The sequence below is a fragment of the Pithys albifrons genome, chromosome 7 (assembly GCF_047495875.1).
Source record: "Pithys albifrons albifrons isolate INPA30051 chromosome 7, PitAlb_v1, whole genome shotgun sequence".
NCBI classification, from domain to species: domain Eukaryota; kingdom Metazoa; phylum Chordata; class Aves; order Passeriformes; family Thamnophilidae; genus Pithys; species Pithys albifrons.
The window spans coordinates 22324048-22346764 of NC_092464.1; the positions used below are offsets into that span (position 1 = coordinate 22324048).

The 22717-nt window shown below is 39.0% G+C and overlaps 2 protein-coding genes across 6 annotated transcripts in view; one reads left to right on the forward strand and one right to left on the reverse strand.

Annotated features, from left to right (window-relative positions):
• ABCB1 (ATP binding cassette subfamily B member 1) overlaps positions 1–9817 on the reverse strand; it is a 51361-nt gene extending 41544 nt beyond the window's left edge. For all 4 annotated transcript variants that reach the window (XM_071560535.1, XM_071560534.1, XM_071560536.1 and 1 more), the window contains exons 1-3: positions 9621–9817; positions 2830–2885; positions 1429–1544 (exon numbers count right to left, since the gene is read on the reverse strand). The gene's annotated coding sequence lies outside the window, so the exon portion shown is untranslated. The remainder of the gene's footprint in view (positions 1–1428; positions 1545–2829; positions 2886–9620) is intronic.
• Positions 9818–17411: 7594 nt separating this feature from the next.
• Positions 17412–22717, forward strand: part of RUNDC3B (RUN domain containing 3B) — a 48567-nt gene continuing 43261 nt past the window's right edge. The window contains exon 1 of one of the 2 annotated variants that reach the window (XM_071560551.1): positions 17412–17731. In XM_071560551.1, the coding sequence (XP_071416652.1) occupies positions 17628–17731 (104 nt within the window). In that variant the 5' untranslated portion in view covers positions 17412–17627. Of the gene's footprint in view, positions 17732–17781; positions 17828–22717 lie in introns of those variants that run through there. The other variant, XM_071560552.1, reaches the window with a different exon arrangement.

Consider the following 22717-nt stretch of genomic DNA (forward strand, 5'->3'; position numbering starts at 1 on the left):
CTGTAATGATTCCTCGACATTCAATCCTAGCAGAGATTAGAACAACTATGAGGAAGCTGATTCTTGGGAAACTCCTGTTTCATTTCAGCAGCCTATTTCCTGTTAATCAGAATTGGAAAAGAATAATACTTTGCATAGGAATTTTGCCAACTTGGCTACCATTCTGCCAACCACAATTGTTATATGTGATGGAAATTATTATACTGTTAAAAAATGAAATTTTTGTGTCCCTCGAACTATGCTGTACACTCAGTCACAAGATAATACCTATTGGAATTGCTGGTTATTTTATTTGTTTAGACTAAGCAGGAGGACAAATCAAGTTATTGTTAGCATTAAACTTCTATCTGAGTTTAAAAAGAAAATCTACTCTGACGAGCATGTGTAAAAATTACAAAACTCCACTTTTATTGTCTGGTGATTTGATTTGAAGTTCATTATTTATTCTCATAAGGAGGACTGCCATAAACTAAAGTAATATCACTAGCTTCCTATTACTAATGTGTCAGTTTTCAGCCTCACAAACTCAGTATTGTTTCTGAAAGCTTCAGAGTTGTTTTTTTTTTTTGCTTAACTAACAAAATTCAGACAAAACTACACCTCACTTAGAGAATTATTTTCTGTATAGGGGAAACAATTTTCTTGATGTTTATTTATCACTGAAGTTATTCAATATGACTCAATGATGCAATAATTTTTCATAATCATTACTTGCAGTATAGTTGCATTTAAAATTATATTCTTACCACAGTTATGACAGAAAAATTCATTTAAAGAAATACAGTACACAGCATTTGGGATTTAAAAATGTTCAGGCATTTATTTCACAAATGAAATATTATGGGGAAAAAAATAAGCAAAATTACTTTTTGTGCAGGTGGAAAACATTTTTTCCAATTGAAGCTGAATAAAACATAAATTATTATTACAGACACATCCATTTTTTTTCCTGATTGCTTTTCTAGGCAATTATATGCCTGGTACTACTGTAACAGTACAAGTAATCCTTCCCTCACTGAGTCACTTGGATTGGACAGAGACCTTTTGCCATGTACAAAGAGCCCTTTGTAAGCTGAATACACACAACTTAAAAGTATTCTGCAATTACTGATTAGTTACCATACACTACCATTTTTTGATAACTTGAATTAATGAAGTATTAAACTGACTGCTGGTATGCTCAGTGCTCTGAATAAGAAACAGGAAATGGCTTTGCTGGCCAAGAAGTCCTCAGTGAGGTGCAGTAGAGCTGCTTTCTACTGCCTCTGGAATGGATCCTCCTTGTGACTAATTGCTGTCCTCCAAATTGTTGCTTTTCCCTTAGGATTTTATTTTTTTTCATGAAGATGTTTTCCTCTTGCATCTCTATGCTGTTGATTAACTCCATCTCAAGATTCTTATCTCTGCCTGCCATTTTTCCTTTCTTACCTTGCAGAAGTCCACTTTATCCACTTCTTTGCAGTTCTTTCTCAGAGTTTAGCCATTTCCTCACAAGTCTGGGAGATGGTTACACAGCTGTGTCTGGATCGCAGACAGCTGAAGTCCTTAAGAAGAATTAAAGGAAGTTACAAACTCAAGCCACTACATATGAAATATATAGCAACATTAACGTTCTATCTTGTACAGAAATCAAAGCCGTTAATATTGACTTATTCCTTTGTACAATGCTATTCAAAGTCATATTTTATTAATACTTGCATTTTATTCCATATAATTTGTGAAATGTCCAGATTACACAGGAAACTATCAGAATTAAAAACCTGTTGCTCAGCTTCTGCCTAGTAATACTGAATTCCAAATTTTTATTGATTTCTCTATTCTACCAATGCAGTTCTTTACATGTGGAAGACATATAATGACAAAATGCTATCCTGTCCATTCTCCTTCCTCCAGCTCAGATCGATTACTACATATGTCGTTCTTGACAGGTGTTTAGGTTCTGTCTCTCCATTGGTAGTTTCCAAAAACTAAAAAGGAGACCTTTAGACTATCTGTACTACTAGGAAGTATACTTACTTAAGGAAGTATAGTTACTGGTATGGAAGTATAGTTACTTATATGGAAGTATACTCATACTTACATCTATATATTGAATTTTTTTACTCTAGAGAAATGACTTTAAAATAATTCATTCAGTTCATCTCATAAGCCATTGATTATGGCATTTTGACCACGTTCTGCATTTTAGTCTTTAACCGGAGTCAAATTACTTTGTTCCTTTTTGATGTTTGCAACAAAACACGTTACTGTGCACTCTAATTGTGTTTCTACAGGCAATTGTACTCAGTGCAGACACTTGTTCACAAGCTCCAACCCTTCTAAATAGCCACAACCATAGACAATAAGGGTAATGTTTCCTCATATCAACCACTTTTGCTTCCAGAAACATGCTGCCACATGCCACAGCTCTGTCTGCCTTACATATCACAACGCCAGTGCATCTCTGACAACAATCCAGGGAGATTCACCAGGAAGATTCTGGTTATGATATCAAGATGTGCCTGCATGTGATCATTTTACAAGAAACAGTACTAAGGAGACCAGAGGAAATAATTCACTATGCAGGACTTCAACAAATAGACCATCAGAGTTCACTATGTTGTGGACAGCTGCATTACAGCTACAGTTACTGAAAAGGCAATCACCTGTAGTCATTCTATGGACTCAGAGTAGATGCTCTAATGTCTCATTATCTATCTGCATCTTCTCTTATCTCCCAATTTCCCTCATTCTGTAAGGGTTCTTTAATCTTAATTTCCACACATTAATTTCCTAAAGTCCTATCCAATAGTTAAATCAGAGCTCCTCTCTCCCAACACTTCCAGGTACCTGGTTTGCTTGCAGTTCTACACCATCTTTTGTCCAGGGGCTGTCAACAGCTGAAGCTGGTGGCAGAGAGAATGGGAAAAAAGAGATCAGGAAGAAGTTAGTACACTTACATTGATCACAAGAAAGATACATTTATCTAAACTTATTCACTACAATTGCTAGTCTCCCTGTGAACTGGTTGTTTACCAGCTATCATTTCCATTTTCTACTTCCAGTACCTGGGTACAAAGTAAGTTTATACAAAGTGTCAATAAACTACTGATAAATATACAATAACTAATATTTCTTAGAAATGGAGGAATTTCCCCTCTTTTGGAATAATCCTGTTTAGAATATCAGTATTAAAAATATCACTTTTCTCTGTTTCAGTCAAAACACTTCAATTCTCACAAGCTGACTTGTCATAAGATCTTTAAAATTTATTTTGATTCCAATATTATTTATTGTTTTACCTCCACATATTACTCATTTTAACAGAAAAACAACCTTTCCCCATACATTTCCCACTGAAACCTGAGTTTATTACACTTCTGCCTTGCAAATCCAAATGTCACCTTTTTACTTATATATTTCTTACTAATTTCTAAGTATAAAGGCAATGTGATCAATGAAATTTAAGAAATTCTAATCATTGCCAAACTCATAGGATTAATATTAATAAACAGAGACCTTACTGCCCAAGAAATAGCTGAAAGAACCAATACAAAATATTTAACTCATCAGCAAGTCTTGCTCAATGTTCCTCCCCTTCCCTGGGTGGACTGTGAAATAACAACATGATTTCTTGCCTACTTCGCAGACAGAATGGAAGATGAAGGTCAGAGCCAGAAGGACTGGCAGGTGACTCCAGAAAAAGTCAATATTCATGGGGAGCCTTGAACCGCAAGGTTTCAGACAGTGCTCCAGTACCACCCAATGATAATTGAAGGAACAAAGTGAAGGCTCATATAGTAACTTTCTCACCTTTGCACTCTACACTTCCTCCTTTCTAACTCAACCCTGAGTCACAACCTCTGCATAGTGTACATTCTGCTTGCATGCAATGGCATGACCCCATGTGAGGGTCATGGCAGTAAATGTAATTCTTCAACTTCTTTTTATAATCAACAATAAATAATGAATGATTAACAACTCACCCTGCCTGAATAAAGTGTTCAGAGCAGTCCTGTTTTCCATGTTACCATTCACTGAGAGCAAATGATTTTGTTAGTATGAAGATGTTCAAGGAAGCAACGCTTAGCAGCTCTCTTGAGCACCTAGTCAAACTGAAAAGTTACTACAGAAGGAAAAGGCCTATATCCCTTGTATTCAGTGTCTGCACCTGGCACACTAGGAATGCTGTTCCAGTAGAAATCAGAGAACCTAAGGCAAAAATCCTAAGGATCCAGAGATACCCTCTGTGGACAAGGTATACTTATTAAATGCTACAGGGATTCCTTGAAGGGAGCATCCTCAGGGATTCCTTGTATGCTCAGTACTATGAAGCACAAACTACCTCTGGTGAGTATCTGTTGGGCTTGAGGACATGTGAACAAAGCCTTCTATCTAAGCAATAGAGGAAATGACCTGGCAGTGATTCCATGTCATGGGCCATTTGCGGAAGACATCGTAGCATTGTCCATGGTGTCTGAGGGCAGATATTTTGCTAAGTTATCCCACATCCTAAAGAAGACAAATGATTTCTGCAGTGATCACACATAACTGGCAACAAGTTCATGAAGGCATCCATTGAGCTGGAAATTACAAGCAGATGTTGTCAGAACAAGGCCAAGTCCTAGAACCAAATTGATTCCATGGTATGGTGCAGACAAGAGAGGAGAACGTATCTGCCTAGGTTATTTATGGAACATCTTGGCAACACATGAGCAAAGAAAGATGCTTATTACTGTATGTGACAGGACCAGAAGAATTTCTTCCACACTAATTGGATAATGTGTATATGAAATCATGTGTTTACAAGAATAAAAATTATTGAAATGTGGTTCTTCATTATGTTCCAAATATATGTGGCAAACCCCTCTTCAGAATACTGGTAGGTTGTTCCATAGGACAGAATTACCACGTACTTTCCTAACTGATTTCCATTTATATTCATATTTCAAGTAAACTGAACTATTTAAACATGGTAGGTCTTTCAGGGAAATCATGTGTATATCCTTCCTTAAGGCCTAAAAATGAACCTAAGTCTATATCAGCATGAGTGTATGTATGGTCTCTTTGTACACTGGAGGTTAGATTGGGTTATCACACCTAATTTGTTACAGAGTTCACTTTGTTTCATCAAATCTGGGTCCAGATTTAATGAACATTTCCTCTGTTTCACAAGAGGGTTAAGTCAGGCAGGCAGAATAATTCTTACCTCAAGATCTCATGCTAAGATGTTCCCCACAAACATTTTTACCACCAATATAGGTTGAAGTTATAATCCTGTTTCTTTTGTTGTGCCACCACTATGGTAGTGATCAAAACATCCTTTGTGCTACCACAATATTCATCATCACCATCATCATCATCATGATGGCTCGGTTTTGAGAACAAAGATTTGGGAGGGGCTGTGTCCTTCAAGCCTGAGTAGTGGATTTTTTAGGTGAGGCACAGCATGTGCAGAACTGGTCCCACCCTTTAACTCCTAAGGTTCATCTGTGTAGTGGTTTTAGCTAAGCCTCAAATTGGCAGGCTCAGAGAATCTACGTGGATTGGTAGAGACAGCTCTCACTTGACTGGGTAACCAAGGAAATATTTCATACCAGATGATGCAAACCTAAGACATGATGCAGCAGTGAGAGATGTTAGTTCAGTTCCACCATGGCTGAAGTAGAAGGACGTGCTACAGCTCTTCTACTGTGCTAGACCCCTGCTCCTGCTGCTGCTGCTGCTTGCATTTTGTTTGAGTTTCAGGGAAGTAGAAACACTTTGTTGTTACACTTTCCTTCTTGCTGGGTGTCTTTTAGAGTGCTTATGAATCTGGAGTAATAGACTATGTATTAACTAGGGAGTGGGAGGTTATTTCTTGTTATATATATAACTTGTGTAAATGTGTGTTATATTGTAGTTTTCTCTTAATTTTCTCTTTTCTGTATAAATACATATAATTAGTTTCAGCATAAACCTAGTTTGTAGGGTTTTTTTCCCTCTCCTTTTTCTCTTGGCTGGTTGGGGGGGTAGGGACAATTTTTTTCTGTACTTGGGCAGTTGGCATTTTGCCAGCACAACCCAAGACAATCTGCCATGGCCAAGCAAGCTTGGACAGTGACAGTGAAGTCCTCAGGACTAGAACCTACAGCCCCTGGTATTCCCAGGAGGTCTCCCATCCAAGTACTAACCAGGGCTGACCCTGCTGAGCTTCCGAGGTCTAACAGGATTGGGCACCAGGGTGGCATTTAACTGCCTTACCACAATATTCATAGCAGTGGCTAATCTGGTAATAGTAAACTAAGTAAACTGATCTCCTCCCAGTGGATCACATAGATACATATAAGGACTTGATTGTCATGCCATATCAGCTGACTCATACATACATTAGTAATAAACCATGATAGGAAATAGAAGAAAAGAATAATGACATTGTTCACCTATGAAAATCCCCTTTCTTCACAGATATTTATACAAATACATGAAAAAAGAGGGGTGAACAACAGAAAAGAAGAAACATTTATGTCTATCTTCTACACCTGCAAAATATAAGTAGAAATAATGGCAAATGTTACCAAAACCCTCTGTTGTGTATCAATTTTTATCTAGCTGATATTAGAATAGTCAGGTTTTTGTCTCTTTTTGATCAGGGTGTATAATATTAGTCTAATGGTGCTTAAAAGTAGATCCTCAGTTTCTGATTGCTGTGTTTACCTTACAGTTTTTGCAGTGAAATATGTACTAACTGGAAGACAGACTCTGAAAGGTATACTATATAGGTGGTTTCTGCACACTCAGAAAGCCCTTTTACTTCAATAGCAGTCACCCAGGACACAGCTGTCAACTGTGGATAATGAATATGTCAACTTTTTTTATCCAGAATTAAACAGGGATATATGGGAAACTCAGGGCACAACTACAATGAAAATTCATTTATTGTGACAGCAAAATGGGCTTTTATGATCCGGTTGTGTAGTTACAACCAAAACAGTGGTACAAAAGCAACTCACAATGCTGGTTACTCCTGCTTGGTTGTATTGCTCCTGAAACGTGGGATTTCATTATAACAATAGCAACTGACCCGACTGTGGAGCAAGCAAGACTATTTGCTTAAAACTTGAGGCCACTAAATTCAGAAACTTGTAAAATGGAACTTTCAGGCCTAAAGTATTAGCTTAACTAGTAAAGATTACACAGCCTCAAAATGGAGTATGATTATGAGCTACACTGCAACCAGAATCTCCTGTAAGAAATTTAATAGGTAGATGTCTCAGAACAGTTATCTGAGCAATGAAAGGAGATTTGTTAGCAGGTTACTCTACCTAGAACACTATGAGATTGTAAATCATACAAGAGCTGGTAAAATTGTTAGGATTGCCATCTGGGAATATATCTGATTAAATAGAACAAGTAACAGTGATACAAGAATTAAGTCAGCTAGAGTAATTCAGGGACCTGGGATTCAAGCACAAATACAATGGGAAGAGCTGCAAATTCAGCTTCAACAGGTATGGACAAGGACAATGGACAAGGTAATGAAGGTAAGAAGGAATACAAAGAAATCTCAATCCCGTGAATCTGACAAAAGGTCTGCACATACTGTAATTGTCAGAAATATGGTTATAAAGAAGCCAAAGCCTCCATTTAAAAATCAAAATCAAAGGGAACAAAAAAGGGAAAATAGTCCTCACTGTGGGTTTAGCTCTTTGTGTAAATAGAGGTGGTAATGGTAACTGCAAAAGATCCTTGGAGAACATGTTAAAAAGTTCTTTTAGGGGACAGCAACAGGACTGCAGGAAAACAACATGGTAAAAGGCAAAGAGGCAAAGATATGAGAAAATGAGATAGAATACATAAATTCTTCACTGTCTCATTTTGCCAAGCAAACAAAAAATCATGAGGAGGAATAAAACCAGTAGAAAATAACAGGTCCCTTCCAGTGAAGGCCTCTGACATCATCTCTTCCTTTCAATAACAAGGCTGGGGCACTCTGCTGTCTAGTTGCCCTTGGTCCAGTGATAAAATTACATTATAACCAATGCAAATGGCCAATAACAATATTAGTACTAGGTGGTCAAGAAAAGAACATTAACTACCACTAGTGCTATGATGATAATTGATACCGTAGTGTCAATAACCACTCTCCAACAAGTATTTGTTCTAGTTGGAATTCAAGAAAATGGAGAAATAACAAAAATTTTATTATATGCACGAAAGGATGTTCAAGCACCTTTATTAAAATCTCTGCCTGTAGTTAAATAGCTGCCAAGTTCAGGAGTTCCTTCTGAGTATAGGAATGGGAGGATCCCTCCTATAAACACCAGGGAATTATTGGCATAGCCTTGCTGAAACAAAATGGATTAGCTTCACATTTTGCTACGGATGTTTGTGGAATTGGGTCTGACCAGTGGGAGGTGAGGGTGGAGTGATTCCTGAAAGTCATTGATGCTTTGTTATTAAGAATCCGGAGGAAGTAAAAACAGTGGATATTTGGGTAACAGAATTTCCTCAAGTTTTGTGTGTCTGTAAGCTAAAATGTGAAAAAATAGAAGTTGTGTAAGATTGGAAGGTCCAGATTCTCCTTTCCAAAAAACAATACCCACAAGAAACAGAGGAAGGACTCCAAATCACCATCATCAAGTTTACTGGAAGCAAGACCTAGTGCAGAGATCTATCTTTTTAACAGACTATTTGTCTAGGGTTAAAATCAAAGAAAAAAAATGCACTTTCAGGGTTATTTTTTTCTGTCATTTAACCATAAGAGAAAGCAATATTGTCTTATCCACGTACCTCAAGACTTTCAGATGAAATGTATCACATGTGGATGAAATTACCATCAAAATGTGTTACATCACACCATACATGAATGATGAGTCAATACATGGAAAAACTGAACTGAAAGTTTGGGAATATACTTAAGAAATAACCAGCATTAGTCCTAACACAGGCTTTAAAGCTAATCATGAAAAAACTCAGCTGGTACAAACTGAAGTGAAATATTCAGTAACAGTTTTAGGTCAGTAGGAAATCTTGATGCTGGAATCAGCAAACGGTAGAACTGACTATGAGTAATAATTGTATTAGATTCACTTTTGTAATTGCTTACATTTTTGTGATAATTACATTTGCAGAACTCAATAAACCACTGATCAAATTAGTGAAGAAATCTCACAAACAAGAATGGAAAGCAAAAAAAAAAAAAGAAGCACAATGCACTATTTCAAACTCTGACCTTTAGATGCTCAGATTATTGTAAGCTGTTTATGTTCAGCTGGCCACTACCAATGTACACTGTACTATTGAAAGAACATAAAAATAAGATGAAAGTTAGAGCCTTTGCTTTGAGAGCCTTATGACATGTAGGAAAGAACTCTTCTACATATTAGAAACAGGTTAAGCATTGGCACAGCTTTGTGAATCACTAGAGGCTGTTTTGAAGTAATATATGTCACACATGCTTCACTGAAGTCCATATCACACATACTCCACTGAAGTATATAATCAGTGGAAAAGTACAAACGGGATATGTATCAAACCCTAGGCTAGCTGCATGGATAAAGGCTTTTATAAAATAAGAGCTTTCTATAGAACATGACAAGATCTTCTCACTAGCTCTATATGGCTTTTAACCACTGGAATAGAACATAAATGCACTTTACCTGTTTATATGTCTTTCACCGGATAAAAGCTCTGTTATTGACTTCGTGCTACAGGTTATTCAGTGTGGTTCACAAATGGCTCCAGTTCTTCTCAAAATTATGGAAAATCCTCTATGCTGCCACTCCTGTGAAAAATAAAAAGAGCTGTCTGCCTTCACTCTGCACAAGCAGCAGAGCCACAAGCTCCGCTAATGATGTTAAAAGAGGAACCCAAAGGAAATGACTAGCTTTGTACACAGTTTCAGACCGGATATATCAAGCTTTAACTATTTGGCTACCAAAGCAGAATGAAAATCTAGTAGCCTATCAATCATGTAAAGGAAATCCTGAACATAGGTTAAAAAAAGAAGAGAGGGAAAAACTATGCAGGTCATGTAAAAGCATATCAAAAGGAGACACAGAGAGGAAGCAGTATTGAAATAGTCAAGCACATAACTTTGCCAAGATTGTGGTAGCCCCAGCAGACTTGACATTTGAGAAATACAGTTTGAAAACAAACTAAAGAAAATTATACAAAGCAAGGTATCAAAGACCAAGTTATTTACAACACATAAATGAGGAAATTGAGGGGTGATTACTATAGAAGCTAGTAGAGAGGTGAAGCATGGAGAGTGTAATGTGGGCAGGTAACACACATTTGCAGATAAGGAGCACTGTGAACACTTTCAGCAGATTTGTTTTAGTAAGTGCATGAACAAGATCATTTAGGGGTGCTTGAATGGAAAAGGGGATATTAGAAGGTAGCTAGTTGGCAAAACGTGAAAACAGATGGGTACATAATTGCTTAGTTTTTGCTGTGGTGAATACCCACACTTGGAGAAAATTAAAACATTAATGAACCATAGGTGTCATGGTTTAATCCCAGATGGCAACTAAGTACCACACAGCCAGACAGTTGCTCAGTCACTCTTTGCCCAATGGGACAGGGAGGAGATTTGGAAAAAAGTAAAAACTTCTGGGTTAATGTAAGAAGAGTTTGATAATAGATGCAAAGTAAAATATAACAATAACAGCAACAACAATAACTATTATTATTATTAATAACAATAATAATAACAACCATAATGATAGTTAGAGAGGGAGAGAAAACCCAAGAGAAACAAGTGATGCACAATACAATTGCTCACCACTCACTGACAGATGCTCAATCCATCCCTGAGCTGCAATCAGCCCCTCCCTGTCAACTCCCTACAGTTTCTATACTGAGCATGACATTCTATGGTAGGGGATATTCCTTTGGCCAGATTGGGTCAGCTGACCTGACTGTGCTCCCCCTGCCCTCAGCTTCTTGTGCAGCTCCTCACTGGCAGAGCATGAGACACTGAAAAGCCCTTGACTTAAGGGAAGCACTACTTAGCAACAACCAAAACATCAGTGTGTTATCAACATAATTCTCAAATGGAATTCAAAACACAGCACAGTACTTGGAAGAAAATAAACTCTGTCCCAGTCAAAACCAGGACAATGGGCTAGGATAGAGACTACCCTAGATTTAACATAGTCCCACCTTAATCCCAGCTACCATGCAAAACCATGTAAGTATGGTTTCCTAATTTCTAGAACAACTGACAAAGTGGGTTGAGGTTGTTGCAGTAGAGAAAGCTATAGCCAAGTGTACCACACTGCAGGCATTTAATATTGTATATTTCAGATGGGATTTAAACCAAAAAATTTATTTGAGACAAGGAATATATACTCCAGGGCAACTTATCAAGGAATCATGTGGGAGGCTGGGAAGAAAAGAAAGGCTCTACATTGCTTGAAACTTGCAGTTCAAGGTAAATTGAATGACCTGATGGGACAACAAAAATAGCACTTAATCAAACAGTGAAAAACTACAGAAAAGTTTGGGATATTTCATCACCTTGTCATTGTAATGACCTATGAGCCACAACAGCTTCTCACAAGTTCATGTGATTTAGAGCTCTGCCTGGGAGCCAAGAGTTTGCCTGATGTTTTAACTGAGGAATGTATACAGACCCTATGCAAACACATGGAAAGAGCTTAATGTTGTTACAGCAACTCAGATGGGACGAATGCTCAATGCACACATAAACAAACAGGAAGAAATCACTACTCTACAGAATGGCAAGGAGGATGGAGAGTAATGTTCTATATATTCCATGCAAATTTACAGTCTAAACTATTAATAGGATGAACTAGCTCCAATTATAAACAGAGAAGAACTTTAAGTATATAAACAAAAACTCATTAATGGAAAATTGTCTAAATAGTTCCAGTTTCAATTTTAAGTTAACAAAAGGCTAGAATGCTATGTTATACATGTTGCTATAAAAATTTGAGAGTGAGTAGAGGAAGTCACAGCAGAATTACTGTCATCAGAAAGGCTTTTAAAGAAACAGCATAAATTAATTATTAGGCTTTGTCTGAGTGAAGTTTTTATTTTTGTTAATAATTATGTTAGGTTCAAATTTGTGAATATTTGCTTATATAACAAGGCATTAGTAATTATCCTGCTTTTCCCTGATAATAGATCCTATCTCTAGTGGTAATGGAAAACTCTTCTCCTCCACAGATAATAAAAATACCAGACACATGTCTCTGCAGTTTTAAAATTTGGGAAACAAATGTGAGGGCTAAACAACAGTATCTCTGTTCCAAATAATCTTATTATATTAACAAAAGTCTCTGATTTTAAGGGAATGTATTAAGGGGGCTTGAACCAGCATACAAATTTCATTTGGGTATTTCATTTCTACCTACTTGGCTAAAGATCAAAAGAATGCACAGCAATTGTGATGGAACCTGGACAACTGTACCAACTGAAATCTGAGCAGAAAACAGCCAAGATGGATAAACGAAGTGTGAAAGTCAGAAGCCAAGTAGAAACCGAAACAAACAATCAAAAAAAAAGAAAAAAATCCAGAAGAGGTAAAACATTTAGTTCACACAGTTCTGCTGTCAGTGTGGTTAATGCTTTTAACCACAGTTTCCAGCTGAGAGACAATTCACAGTTTTGGGTATACAAATACTACTTAGTTGCAAAAAAGTCACAGAATCCATAGTGCTGTGACGAAAGCTTTTACTTTGAATTTTCTAAGAAAGAACAGATACACTCCTTTTATTAAAGGGTTGTAATATTGACCCATAAATGGATTCCATGTGATTGAGTACAACATACTGAGGGTTTATGGATATAATTTTAGAGGGAGTAGATGGTGTGATTGGAATTTTAGACACCATTTATATAAAAGCTTTGAGTAGTAAGTGATCAAAACTGGGTCATCATCATCATCTAAGTAAATATTTAAATGTTATTTATGTAAAGTATTTTTGTTAAATGAGGTTTAACAATGTCATATGGGAACTAACGTGTGTAGAAGTAGCAAAAATATTAGGTTTATAGAAAGAAAAGTACTAGAATCCAAAAGTGCTACTAACATCATTAAACTAGTAATAACAGTAGATTCTGCAAGCAGTAATCACCAACAGACAAGTATCCTAGTTCCAGGGGTCAGAACTAGTTTATCACTACGTAGGTGTAACCAAAACTGTGTATTCTACAACCTCTATGTCATTTCTCATGAACTGTTAATAATGATTGCAGGGAGCAGCTGCTCAGGGCACACCTGACACCTCAGGTGTGCAAACTGGGTGTTGAAGAACTCTGTGAGATAGGGAAACCTGTCAAGGTCCTTCTGAAGGGCTGCAGAGCTCTTGGGGGCATGGGTCACTCCTCCCAGTTATGTGTCATCAGCAAACTTGCTGAGGAGGCACTCTACCCCTTCATCTGAGTAATTCATGAAAAGTTAACAATACTGGGCAGACACCACTAGTGACAGACCTCCAACTAGACTCTGTGCCACTGATCACAACTCTCTGAGGTTGCCATTCAGCTAGTTCTCAATCCTCCTCACTGTCTACTCATATAGGTCGTTCTTCCTGAGTTTGCAAGGCACGGGGAACTGATTTTCCATCCCATCACTGACCAGAGGCTTACCAAGGCAGAGGATTTCCATGTGTAAGAGTATATTAAGCACCATATAATCAGTATTTTCCTGCCTCGAACCCAGACATAAGCACACCAAAGCAGCAAATCCAGCAATAAAAAACAAGCATTTTGTAACACAGCTAATCATATGAATAATAAGGAACCAGAAAGGAACAGAGACTAGGGGTGTAGTTTCACAAAAGGGATACAGAAAAACATTGTCAAGTAATAAAATCTAGAAAATAAGAATTAAGGATGCAGAATAAGCAGGAAAGAAGCCTGGCAAAAGCAAAACAAGTTCTAGTCCTATAAAAAAAGGAGTTCAACTATAGGTAGTAGACAAGATCCTCTACTTGTTTTGATTGGGAAGGGGTGGGGAACATTAAAACATGAAGGATGAACAAGGAAGAATGGGGAGAAAAATCATCCACTTCAATTCTATCCTTACTAAAGAGCTCTCAAATCTTACCACCTGAACATCAGCGATTCAGGCCCTCGAAAACCACTACAGCAATTACCACAGCAGGCACATAGCTGCAAAAAGGGATATACTGTTCCTGGATGTGTAGGAAGATCACATGTCAAGGTTTAAACTGCACACCTGTGAAAACAAAAGGATCTTAAATTTTTACATTCTATTATCTGATCAAATGAGGCCACTGAGTGGTAATGTAAATATTTTAAGTGACAAAAGAAAAGTGTAATAACTTCTAATAACATAACTTTCGAATATGCAAAAAGACTAACCAAGAGAAATGAACGCAGATTAAATTTTACGTGCTATGACATAAAGCAGTAATCTCATTTATGGTTTGCAAGCATAGCTTTCAAAAGCTGTCTTCCAAGGTTAAAGGCACTATGCCTTCAAATACCGCTTTTTTATTGATTTCAGGCAAGCAACCTTAAACTGACTTGCAACAAGTTGTAAAACTCATAAATTGAAATTGACATCCTTCCAGTCCTAAATCACAAGCATGGTTCATATTTCAGTGGCTTTTTCTTGGACATTTCTACTATGATGATGTCATTTTGTAAGATTCAGGTTTTGTTCTTAGCCTCCCTCTGTTCATTACTGTCACTCAAGTATGCTCCTTCCACAGAATTGCACTTCAGTGGGATGTCAGAAAAGGTGAGTGGAACCCATCTTCTAAAATACCCTCAAACATTTCTTTTAGAGACTCCTGTACAGACTTTTTAAGGCATAAGGATAAGCAATAATGCCAAAGTGCAAGACCTACAAATAATCTGACTAATTTACCCATTTTGATAATTCATGTAGGAAACAGGATTTGCAAAAAAATGCAACTAGAACTTCAAATGATACCTACCATGTTTCACTACAAAGATATTGGTAAATCAAATATGCATAGATATCCAGATATGCTGCCAATTTAAAAAAAAAGCCCAACAAAGCAAACAAAAAGGGGCTAAAACCACTTCAAACCACAAGTTTTGAAAACAGCAAGCATGTATGCCTCTTGCATATACACAAAGCTAAGCAACTGACTGAAATTCACGAGCTGTGCTCCAAACTATTTGTATACTCAAAGATGTCTGAAAGTGCAATAGTAAAATATATTACATCTCATACCAAATGTGCCGTAACCAATTTGTATTTTCCTCCTAACTGAGAGAGTCCTATGAGATATCTTAGCATAAAATTCATTTTCTCTTACTGTAATTCACAATACATTGTCAACTTGTTGTGGATTAACCCTGGCCAGCAGCTAAGGCACACACAGTCACTGTGTGAGCAAGAATTGTAAGGGCAAAAGCAAGAAAAATTGTGGGCTGAATTAAACCCAGTTTAAAAAGTGAAGCACAGCAGGGCATGTAAGCAAAGCAAAATAAGGAATACACTCACTACTTCCCATCAATCGTCAGATCTTTAGCCATATCCTGGAAAGCGGAGCTCCGTCACTTGTAACAGTTACTTGGGAAGAGATGTTGTAACCTCAAATGTGCCCAGTCTTCCTTTTCTGCTTGAGGTTTTAGCACTGTACACAGTGCCATAGGGTATGGAATATCCCTTTGGTCAGCTGGGATCAGTTGTGTGGGCTGTGTTCCCTCACAGCTTCTTGTGCATCCACAGTCTCCTCACTGGCTGGAAAGTGCAGGAAGCAGAGAAAGCCTTGACTTTACATAAACACTGTTCAGCAGTGGTTAAAATATCGGTGTGTTACCAGCATTGTTTTGGTAAGCAATCCAAAACACAGCACGACTCTTGGTGCTATCAAGAAAATTAACTCCATCCCTTTCATACTCAGGGCACAAACTGTATAGCAAGTTTCAAGTGGAACTAAACCTTGTAAATATTTAATTTGCTCAGAAGTGAGGTTTCAAAGTTGCAAACTGTGCTGAGTCTAACTCATTGAGGATGGAATTAAAAGTTTGACTTCTAGATTTTATTTTCCTATACGCTTATGCTTTCATAAAATAATTCAAGTGACTTACTATTTGATATCAAGATTTAAGATAAAGATTAGTTCAAACTTATACAGCTACATATTGAGTTGATGTATCTTATCAAGTAATATATGATAATCTGGGAAGGTTTATAAAACCTCTTCTGATGAAAAATAAAGCTTATGTGGTACTAGATCTGAAAAGAAGGTCGTCCATATGCTAATCTACTTTTGAAAGTTCCTATGTCAACACAACTCCTCTTCATGTAACACAATTGGTGGTCAGTAACTGGACAGGGTTCTCATTTGACAGGATCTCTTAGAAATATCTTCACATCTACAGGTGATATTCCCCAAAGAAACCATAATCCAGTGGGCTTTTGTATGTCAATAAGTAGAAATTTTCATATTTTTATATTATGTATACTAATAGAAATGGATAGGTTGGAAATTAACAGACCCATTGAGGAATATAATGTTCATAACTCGGTTGAATAAAGAGCTGCACCAAAATATATTTCACCATTCATCTTTCTTGTAAATAAATAAAGTCATTTTCTTAAGCACAAATCAAACTTGTTCCCATAAGGGAATGAATCCATATAGCTTCACATCTCCCCAACTATTTAGCCAAATCTATTCCTTCACAGCCACGAAATGCAATTGGTTTACTGCTAGGTTTCCTTCAGAAGTAGTATATCAGTCTGTCTTCCAGTGACTTGAACTTCATGTCATTTTGTGTCTCACAGAGCACTTGACATCCAGGCAAAGCCCTACATCCAGAGCTCTTCCAAACATGCTCAGAAATCATGTCCTTGTTCAGAGCTATACTTTGGTGAAAGAGTGCATTCCCGTTTCATGCCCATAGTCCCACAAGTATGGTCTCTAAAGCTTACATATCCCATTAGGCATTGCCCAGCACTGGAATGGACCGGCCAGGGAGATAATGGAGTCACCTTCGCTGGAAGTGTTCAAGCAGCAACTGGATGTGGCACTAGTGCTACAGTCTAGCTGACAAGGTGGCGTTTGGTCAAGGATTGGACTCGATGATCTTGGAGGTCTTTTCCAACCTTAATGATTCTGTGGTTCTATGCTTCTAATTAACGATTGACAGCATTTTTAACCTTGCAGGCTAGAACCAAGGAAGTCTTCACATCCCAGACGGCAGCCCGCTAAGAACTGACACCTATTAAAGAAGCCCACAGTTCCACAGCCGCTGAGAGTGTTACGGGGCCGGTTCTGGTGTCCCGCATGGAGGGTGGCCCGGCCGCGCTCCCGCCGCTCCCGCACGCTCCCGCCGCCCCGGTACGCGCCCCCGCGCGCGCCCCTCTGCAGCGCCCCCCGGCGGCGGCGCGCCCCTGCCGCGCGCTGATTGGCTGGCGGCGGCGCGCTCTGCGGCGCCGTGGGCGCGCGGCTGCCGGAGCGGAGGGGGGGGGGCCGAGCCGCCCCCGCCGCGGGGACCCCGCGCGCCCTTCCCGGCGTCGCTGCGGGCACGGCCCGGGGGGCGGGAGCGGGAGCGTAGCGGGCACGGCGCGGGGGCTGCCCCTCCGCTTCGGCGCGGGGCGGCGGGCGCAGCATCCTTGGGAGCGACAGGCGGGAACAAAGGCTCGGCGCCAGCCCTAGCGACTCCACCTGCCCTGCCCAGCGGAGATGGCGTCCCTCGGCTTAGGGGGGCTCAACGTCTCCGCCCGCAGGAAGAACGTCCCGTCCCGCAACGCCGCGGTGGAGAGGCGGAACTTGATCACGGTGTGCAGGTGAGCCCCGGGCCCTGCCCCGCCCGAGGGCACCGTCCCCTCCTTCCTCGCTCCCACCGCTGCCTGCGGGGCCCGTCCCGCCTCTGCCCCGCACAGGTGGGCCGGGGGCGGGAGCGCGGACGGTCGCCCCGCCGCATCCCTGTCCGGGGGAGGCAGGCCGGGGGTGCCGGTCCCCCGCCGGCGGTGGGCAGCCCCATCCATCCATCCATCCATCCATCCATCCATCCATCCATCCATCCATCCATCCATCCATCCATCCGTCCGCCCATCCTGACTCAGCTCCTGCGGGAGGGTGTCCGACCGGCGGCGAGGGCCAGGGGCTCACCGGGTAGTGCCGCTGCTTCGGGACGTCAAATGGGCTTTTTTGGGGGAGGACCGGCCGCATGGAGCGAGGGACTGAGAGGGTTGTTTTGGGCACCGTGTTTGCGTTCTCGGGCAAAAGGCGTGTGCGGGAGCAGGGCAAGCTGCACCCTCGGAGCGCGGGTCGGACGCTGCCCGTGCTGGAGCAGAGCCGGCGCAGCTGCCGCTTCCCCTGCGTTGTTGCGGTCCGGCCGCGTGTGCGGTTTGCGCTCCACACGATGTGGCTGTTTCGGACGAGAAGGGGTTCGAGCCGCTGTGGAAGCGGCTGAGCGTGTGCTCCTGCGAGCGCGCCGGTGCCGCAGGAGCATCCCGGGGAGGCTGCGCTCCGGGATATTTTTGTCTCCGAAAACTAGATCAGTAGATCTGCACCACGGACCAGAGCTACTGTATTCAAATATTAATATATTTTTAACATCTTAGTACTGAACTTATGCAAGGTTAATAATACTGCCTATGGCGTTCCGTTTAAGCGTTTCCACTGCTGTCACTGTGGAATTCCTGCAGCGTTTCCAGGTGTGCGGCACTGACGCGTTACGTCATGGCAAACTTTTAAATACGGCGATGTGCTGGCAGCAGTGACTGCGTTCGGTCGTTTGTTTCAGTTGCTTAGTTTTTGAGTTATCAAACTAATTTGCATATTATCTGGGATTGGTCTTCAGTAGATCTATGAGGCTTATGACATAATTTTATTTCTTGCAAATATTAATAAACTGCCAGGAGAACTTTCAAATAAATTTATGCCATCACCACTTAACACTGCAGCAATGTTTTTAAAAATCCATAGGGCCCCATATTTTCCTGTTTTGTTTTTTTTTTTTTTTTTGCTTTTACAGCTGACTGTATTATTCATCTGCTGCAAGGAATTTGCTTCAATATTCCTTCAAGTTATAGTATAGCACTTCAGAATAGCATCAGTACTATTCTGCCTTTTCCCAGGCTTTTATACTTACTTCTGCTCCTGCCTGTGAAAAAGATATGCAACAAAAATATAGAAAAATATTTTTATCAGACTTACTGAAGCAGACCAAATAAACACAAGTTTGCAATTTGACTGTTGTTGCAGAGATGCAGATATTGACAATCTGTGTGCTTGGGAAACACTGGTTTTAACAAGTAATGACACAATTGTACGTGATATAAACAGTTCTTTTTAAAGGAATACATTGTGTTCTACAGAGGTTGCTGTTTTTTTCTGCCTCTCATTTGAGAGGAACACGTCTGTACTCTGTGTTACATTTTATTTTTTACTTTATTTGATGATCTTGTCCTGCAGTTGAAATGATGGTGTAATGTATGTAAAGATGCTTACAAGTCTGAGGGAATTTAGTCAAGCATATATGAAGCAAAGAGTTACTGCAGAAACTATTTGAAATTGTGGTGTTTTAGTTTTTTCTAGTAAAAAAAATTTCGTTTTATCTTCCTGAAACACGAAGTTGCTAGTTTGTGAATACACATTAAAATTTGGAAAGGATGTTGAGAAAAAATGATTTGCATTATTATGATATGTGTACATTTGTTTATATTTTTATTCTTCTGCCAGTGTAAGACAATATTTAAAAGATTGCTCTGTTTTACTGTAGTCATTATGCCTTTGCTATTATAGAAAATTGTCACTTTTTAGAAATAGCCAAAATAGTATTGAAAAGAGTATGATAATAGTCCTTTCCAATAAAAATTCTATGAGAATATGAATTATTTCTGGTAAAAAATAGCTCAAATCAATTGATTTAATAGAATTTGGATGGTATGTCCTGCCACTCAGTGAAGAGGGAAGATCACAAGGAAGATAGTCTTCTGAATTACTGCCTGTTAACAGTCCTCGATAATTTAATGAAGGGGGGGTGTTGAAAACTTTAATTTAGCAGATTTTTATGTAAACGAGACTTTGGATTTTCACCTTTTCTCACAGTGATGATATCTTACTCCTCCTAGAGATGTGGATAGTTTCTTACATTTACAGTTTCAAAAGGAACTGTTTGTTTCCACTAAAATGTTGAGCGTCACTGTAGTCATGGAAAGTGACATAGATACTTAAGTTCCATAAACCAATTGCACATGAAAATACATGGTTATGTTTGCATAACTGCCCTGATTTATATTGGAGTAAGTCTTATGATTTGATTGAGTAAGCAGATGTCCTAAGCTGTGTCTCTCTTCTTACCTGTTTTCTCTGCAGTTTGATGCCTTTCATTTTCCAGTAAGTGGTGCTGAAATTTTACGGTAGTTATAGTTTGTTCACCTTGCTTTAATCTAGTCTTCCATCAGATTCGTAGATCAAAGGTCCATATAGATACAGAACCACCAAAAAAGTAGAGACTGGCCTTGGAAGTGACCTTCATAGGTTAAATGCAGAATGCTAACACAGAGTTTACCAACTGTGAGGAAATACATTTTTAAAACATTGATTTTGCCAATATGCATGAGAACTTAGCTCAGTTGGTTAAAGGTTGGTTGTAATAATGCCAAGGTCATGGGTTCAATCCCCTCTACGGGCCACTGACTTAAGAGTTGGACTCGATGATCCTTGTGGGTCCCTTCCAACTCAGAATACTCTGTGATTCTGTGAAACTGTTGCAGTGACCTTCACCCTTAACCGAACTATGTGATTTCATGTCCAAGCTATGTTTAGTGTAAGGGATATTATTTTATAATCTGAGGGATTGTTCTATGTTAATAGTTTGTATTCTTTAAAATGGCATTTTAGTGACATTTCCCAGATTGCATGCTAAATATATTTGACAGAATCCTTTCATTCATTTTAAAGCTTCAATGGAGGAGCAGAATATGACAAAGAAAAGTGAGAAATTCATACAGCAGTCTTAATTTTCTGCTTTTTTGCTTTTTGATTAGAGGCTTGTTGCTCTTTTGGAAATAAGCCTGTAGGTGTGGGATATATCCACAAAAGGTTTGGTTTTGGTTTGGAGTTATTCAAGAAATTTGTGAGACCTTCTTGTGCATCTTGCAAAACAGTGAATGACCCTACCCCAGAAAGTTTGTTTTAAATATTTTTCCCCAAGAATGTTTCTGTGTTAGATAATTCAGAAGGTCTTTGTAAGGTTGGAGAATACTTCAGTTTCTATATCTTTTATTTTTGCTCAAGCAAGAGAAGATTCGTGACAGAGAAGAGTAAGAATCCAAAAACATCAGGGCTTCATGAAGGTCATATAGAAACACTGATACTGGAATCTCTCCAATGGCAGTTACTGCATTAAAAAATACAAACCCTACAAAACCCTACTGTTGCAGAAATGCAATGGGAAATGATTGGAAAAAAGACTTTTTTTGAGTCCTAAAGCAATAGATATGGGAGCTATATTACTCCCATTCATATACTCCACCAAAAAGTTAATTTCAGAAAATTGTAAGCTTGTTATCAAGCCATGTTTTTTTCTTATTCTCTTTTTTGCAGTTTCTCTGTTAACCTCTGATGTGTAGATGTACAGTCGCACTGGGGAGGGTTTGATTGGATATTAGGAAAAATTTCTTCACTGAAAGGATAGTCAGGCATTGAAACAGAATGCCCAGGGAAGTGGTGGAATCGCCATCCCTGGAAGTGTTACAAAAACATGTATGTGACGCTTGGACACATGGTTTAGTAGTGGACTTGCCAGTGTCAGTTTAATGGTTGGACTCCATGATCTTAAAGGTCTTTTCCAACCCTAAAAATTCTATGAAGTTGGGAGCAACAAAGGAAACCAAGGAAACAGCTCCAGCTCCACCTATTTGGACATGTTTTCTTCACAGTTCTTGTGTGCTTTAGATCTGACCTTTTCAGTTCTCATGTGGTTCCACATAACTGTGCAAGAGCATGGACTTTCTTGTCTGGGTCCGTACAAGGAATCAACACATGAGGCATCATTCACGACTGAGGAAGATGCTTACCCAATGCTTACAGAGTAAACTTTTTCAAAGGCATAACTTCTACATACCTTAAGTCTGCATAGTAAGCATGGTGAAGTGTGAATATCTAACATGAAAAATGCTAACTTGCGCTGAGATGTTTGCCTTTCTATAGTATTGGGAGTAAAAAAGACAACTCAGAAATATTTGTGAAGAGGTTTTTTTCAAAGCTTAAAAAAATATTTCTAGTGAATCACATTTTCCCTGGTAGTGCTGTTATCTTCCTGGTCTATAGAACTAAGGTGTACATACTTGCACTTCTGTCAGTTCTCCTAAAAGCCAATTTAACCAAACTTGACGTAGCTATAAAGGTTGCTTAGGTTTTTCATGCAGAGATGAAAATTAACATTTCCATAGAGTACATGGTGGCAGTAATATGATCACTTCAAAAGAACACCATTATTGATGATGAGTTCTTAGACCATTCTTGATAATCTGATCCAAGATAGGTAAAAATTGTTGTATCCTTAAAAACTAGATCTTTTTTTCTTCAGTTGAATTGCAGAATGCTTTAAAATGAAAAAAAACCAAACAACATAAATTGCTTATCTCTGATTTTTAGAAGTGTATGTGAAATTACTGTTAAGTATTTTTTCTTGAATATGTTTCCATTTCTGAATAGGTATTCCATACAATATTAATCAGTGAACTATTAAGTAAGTCACTGAATACAGGAAAAATAGGTATAGCTATATATTATACTCTACTGTGTTTTCCAGTTTATGG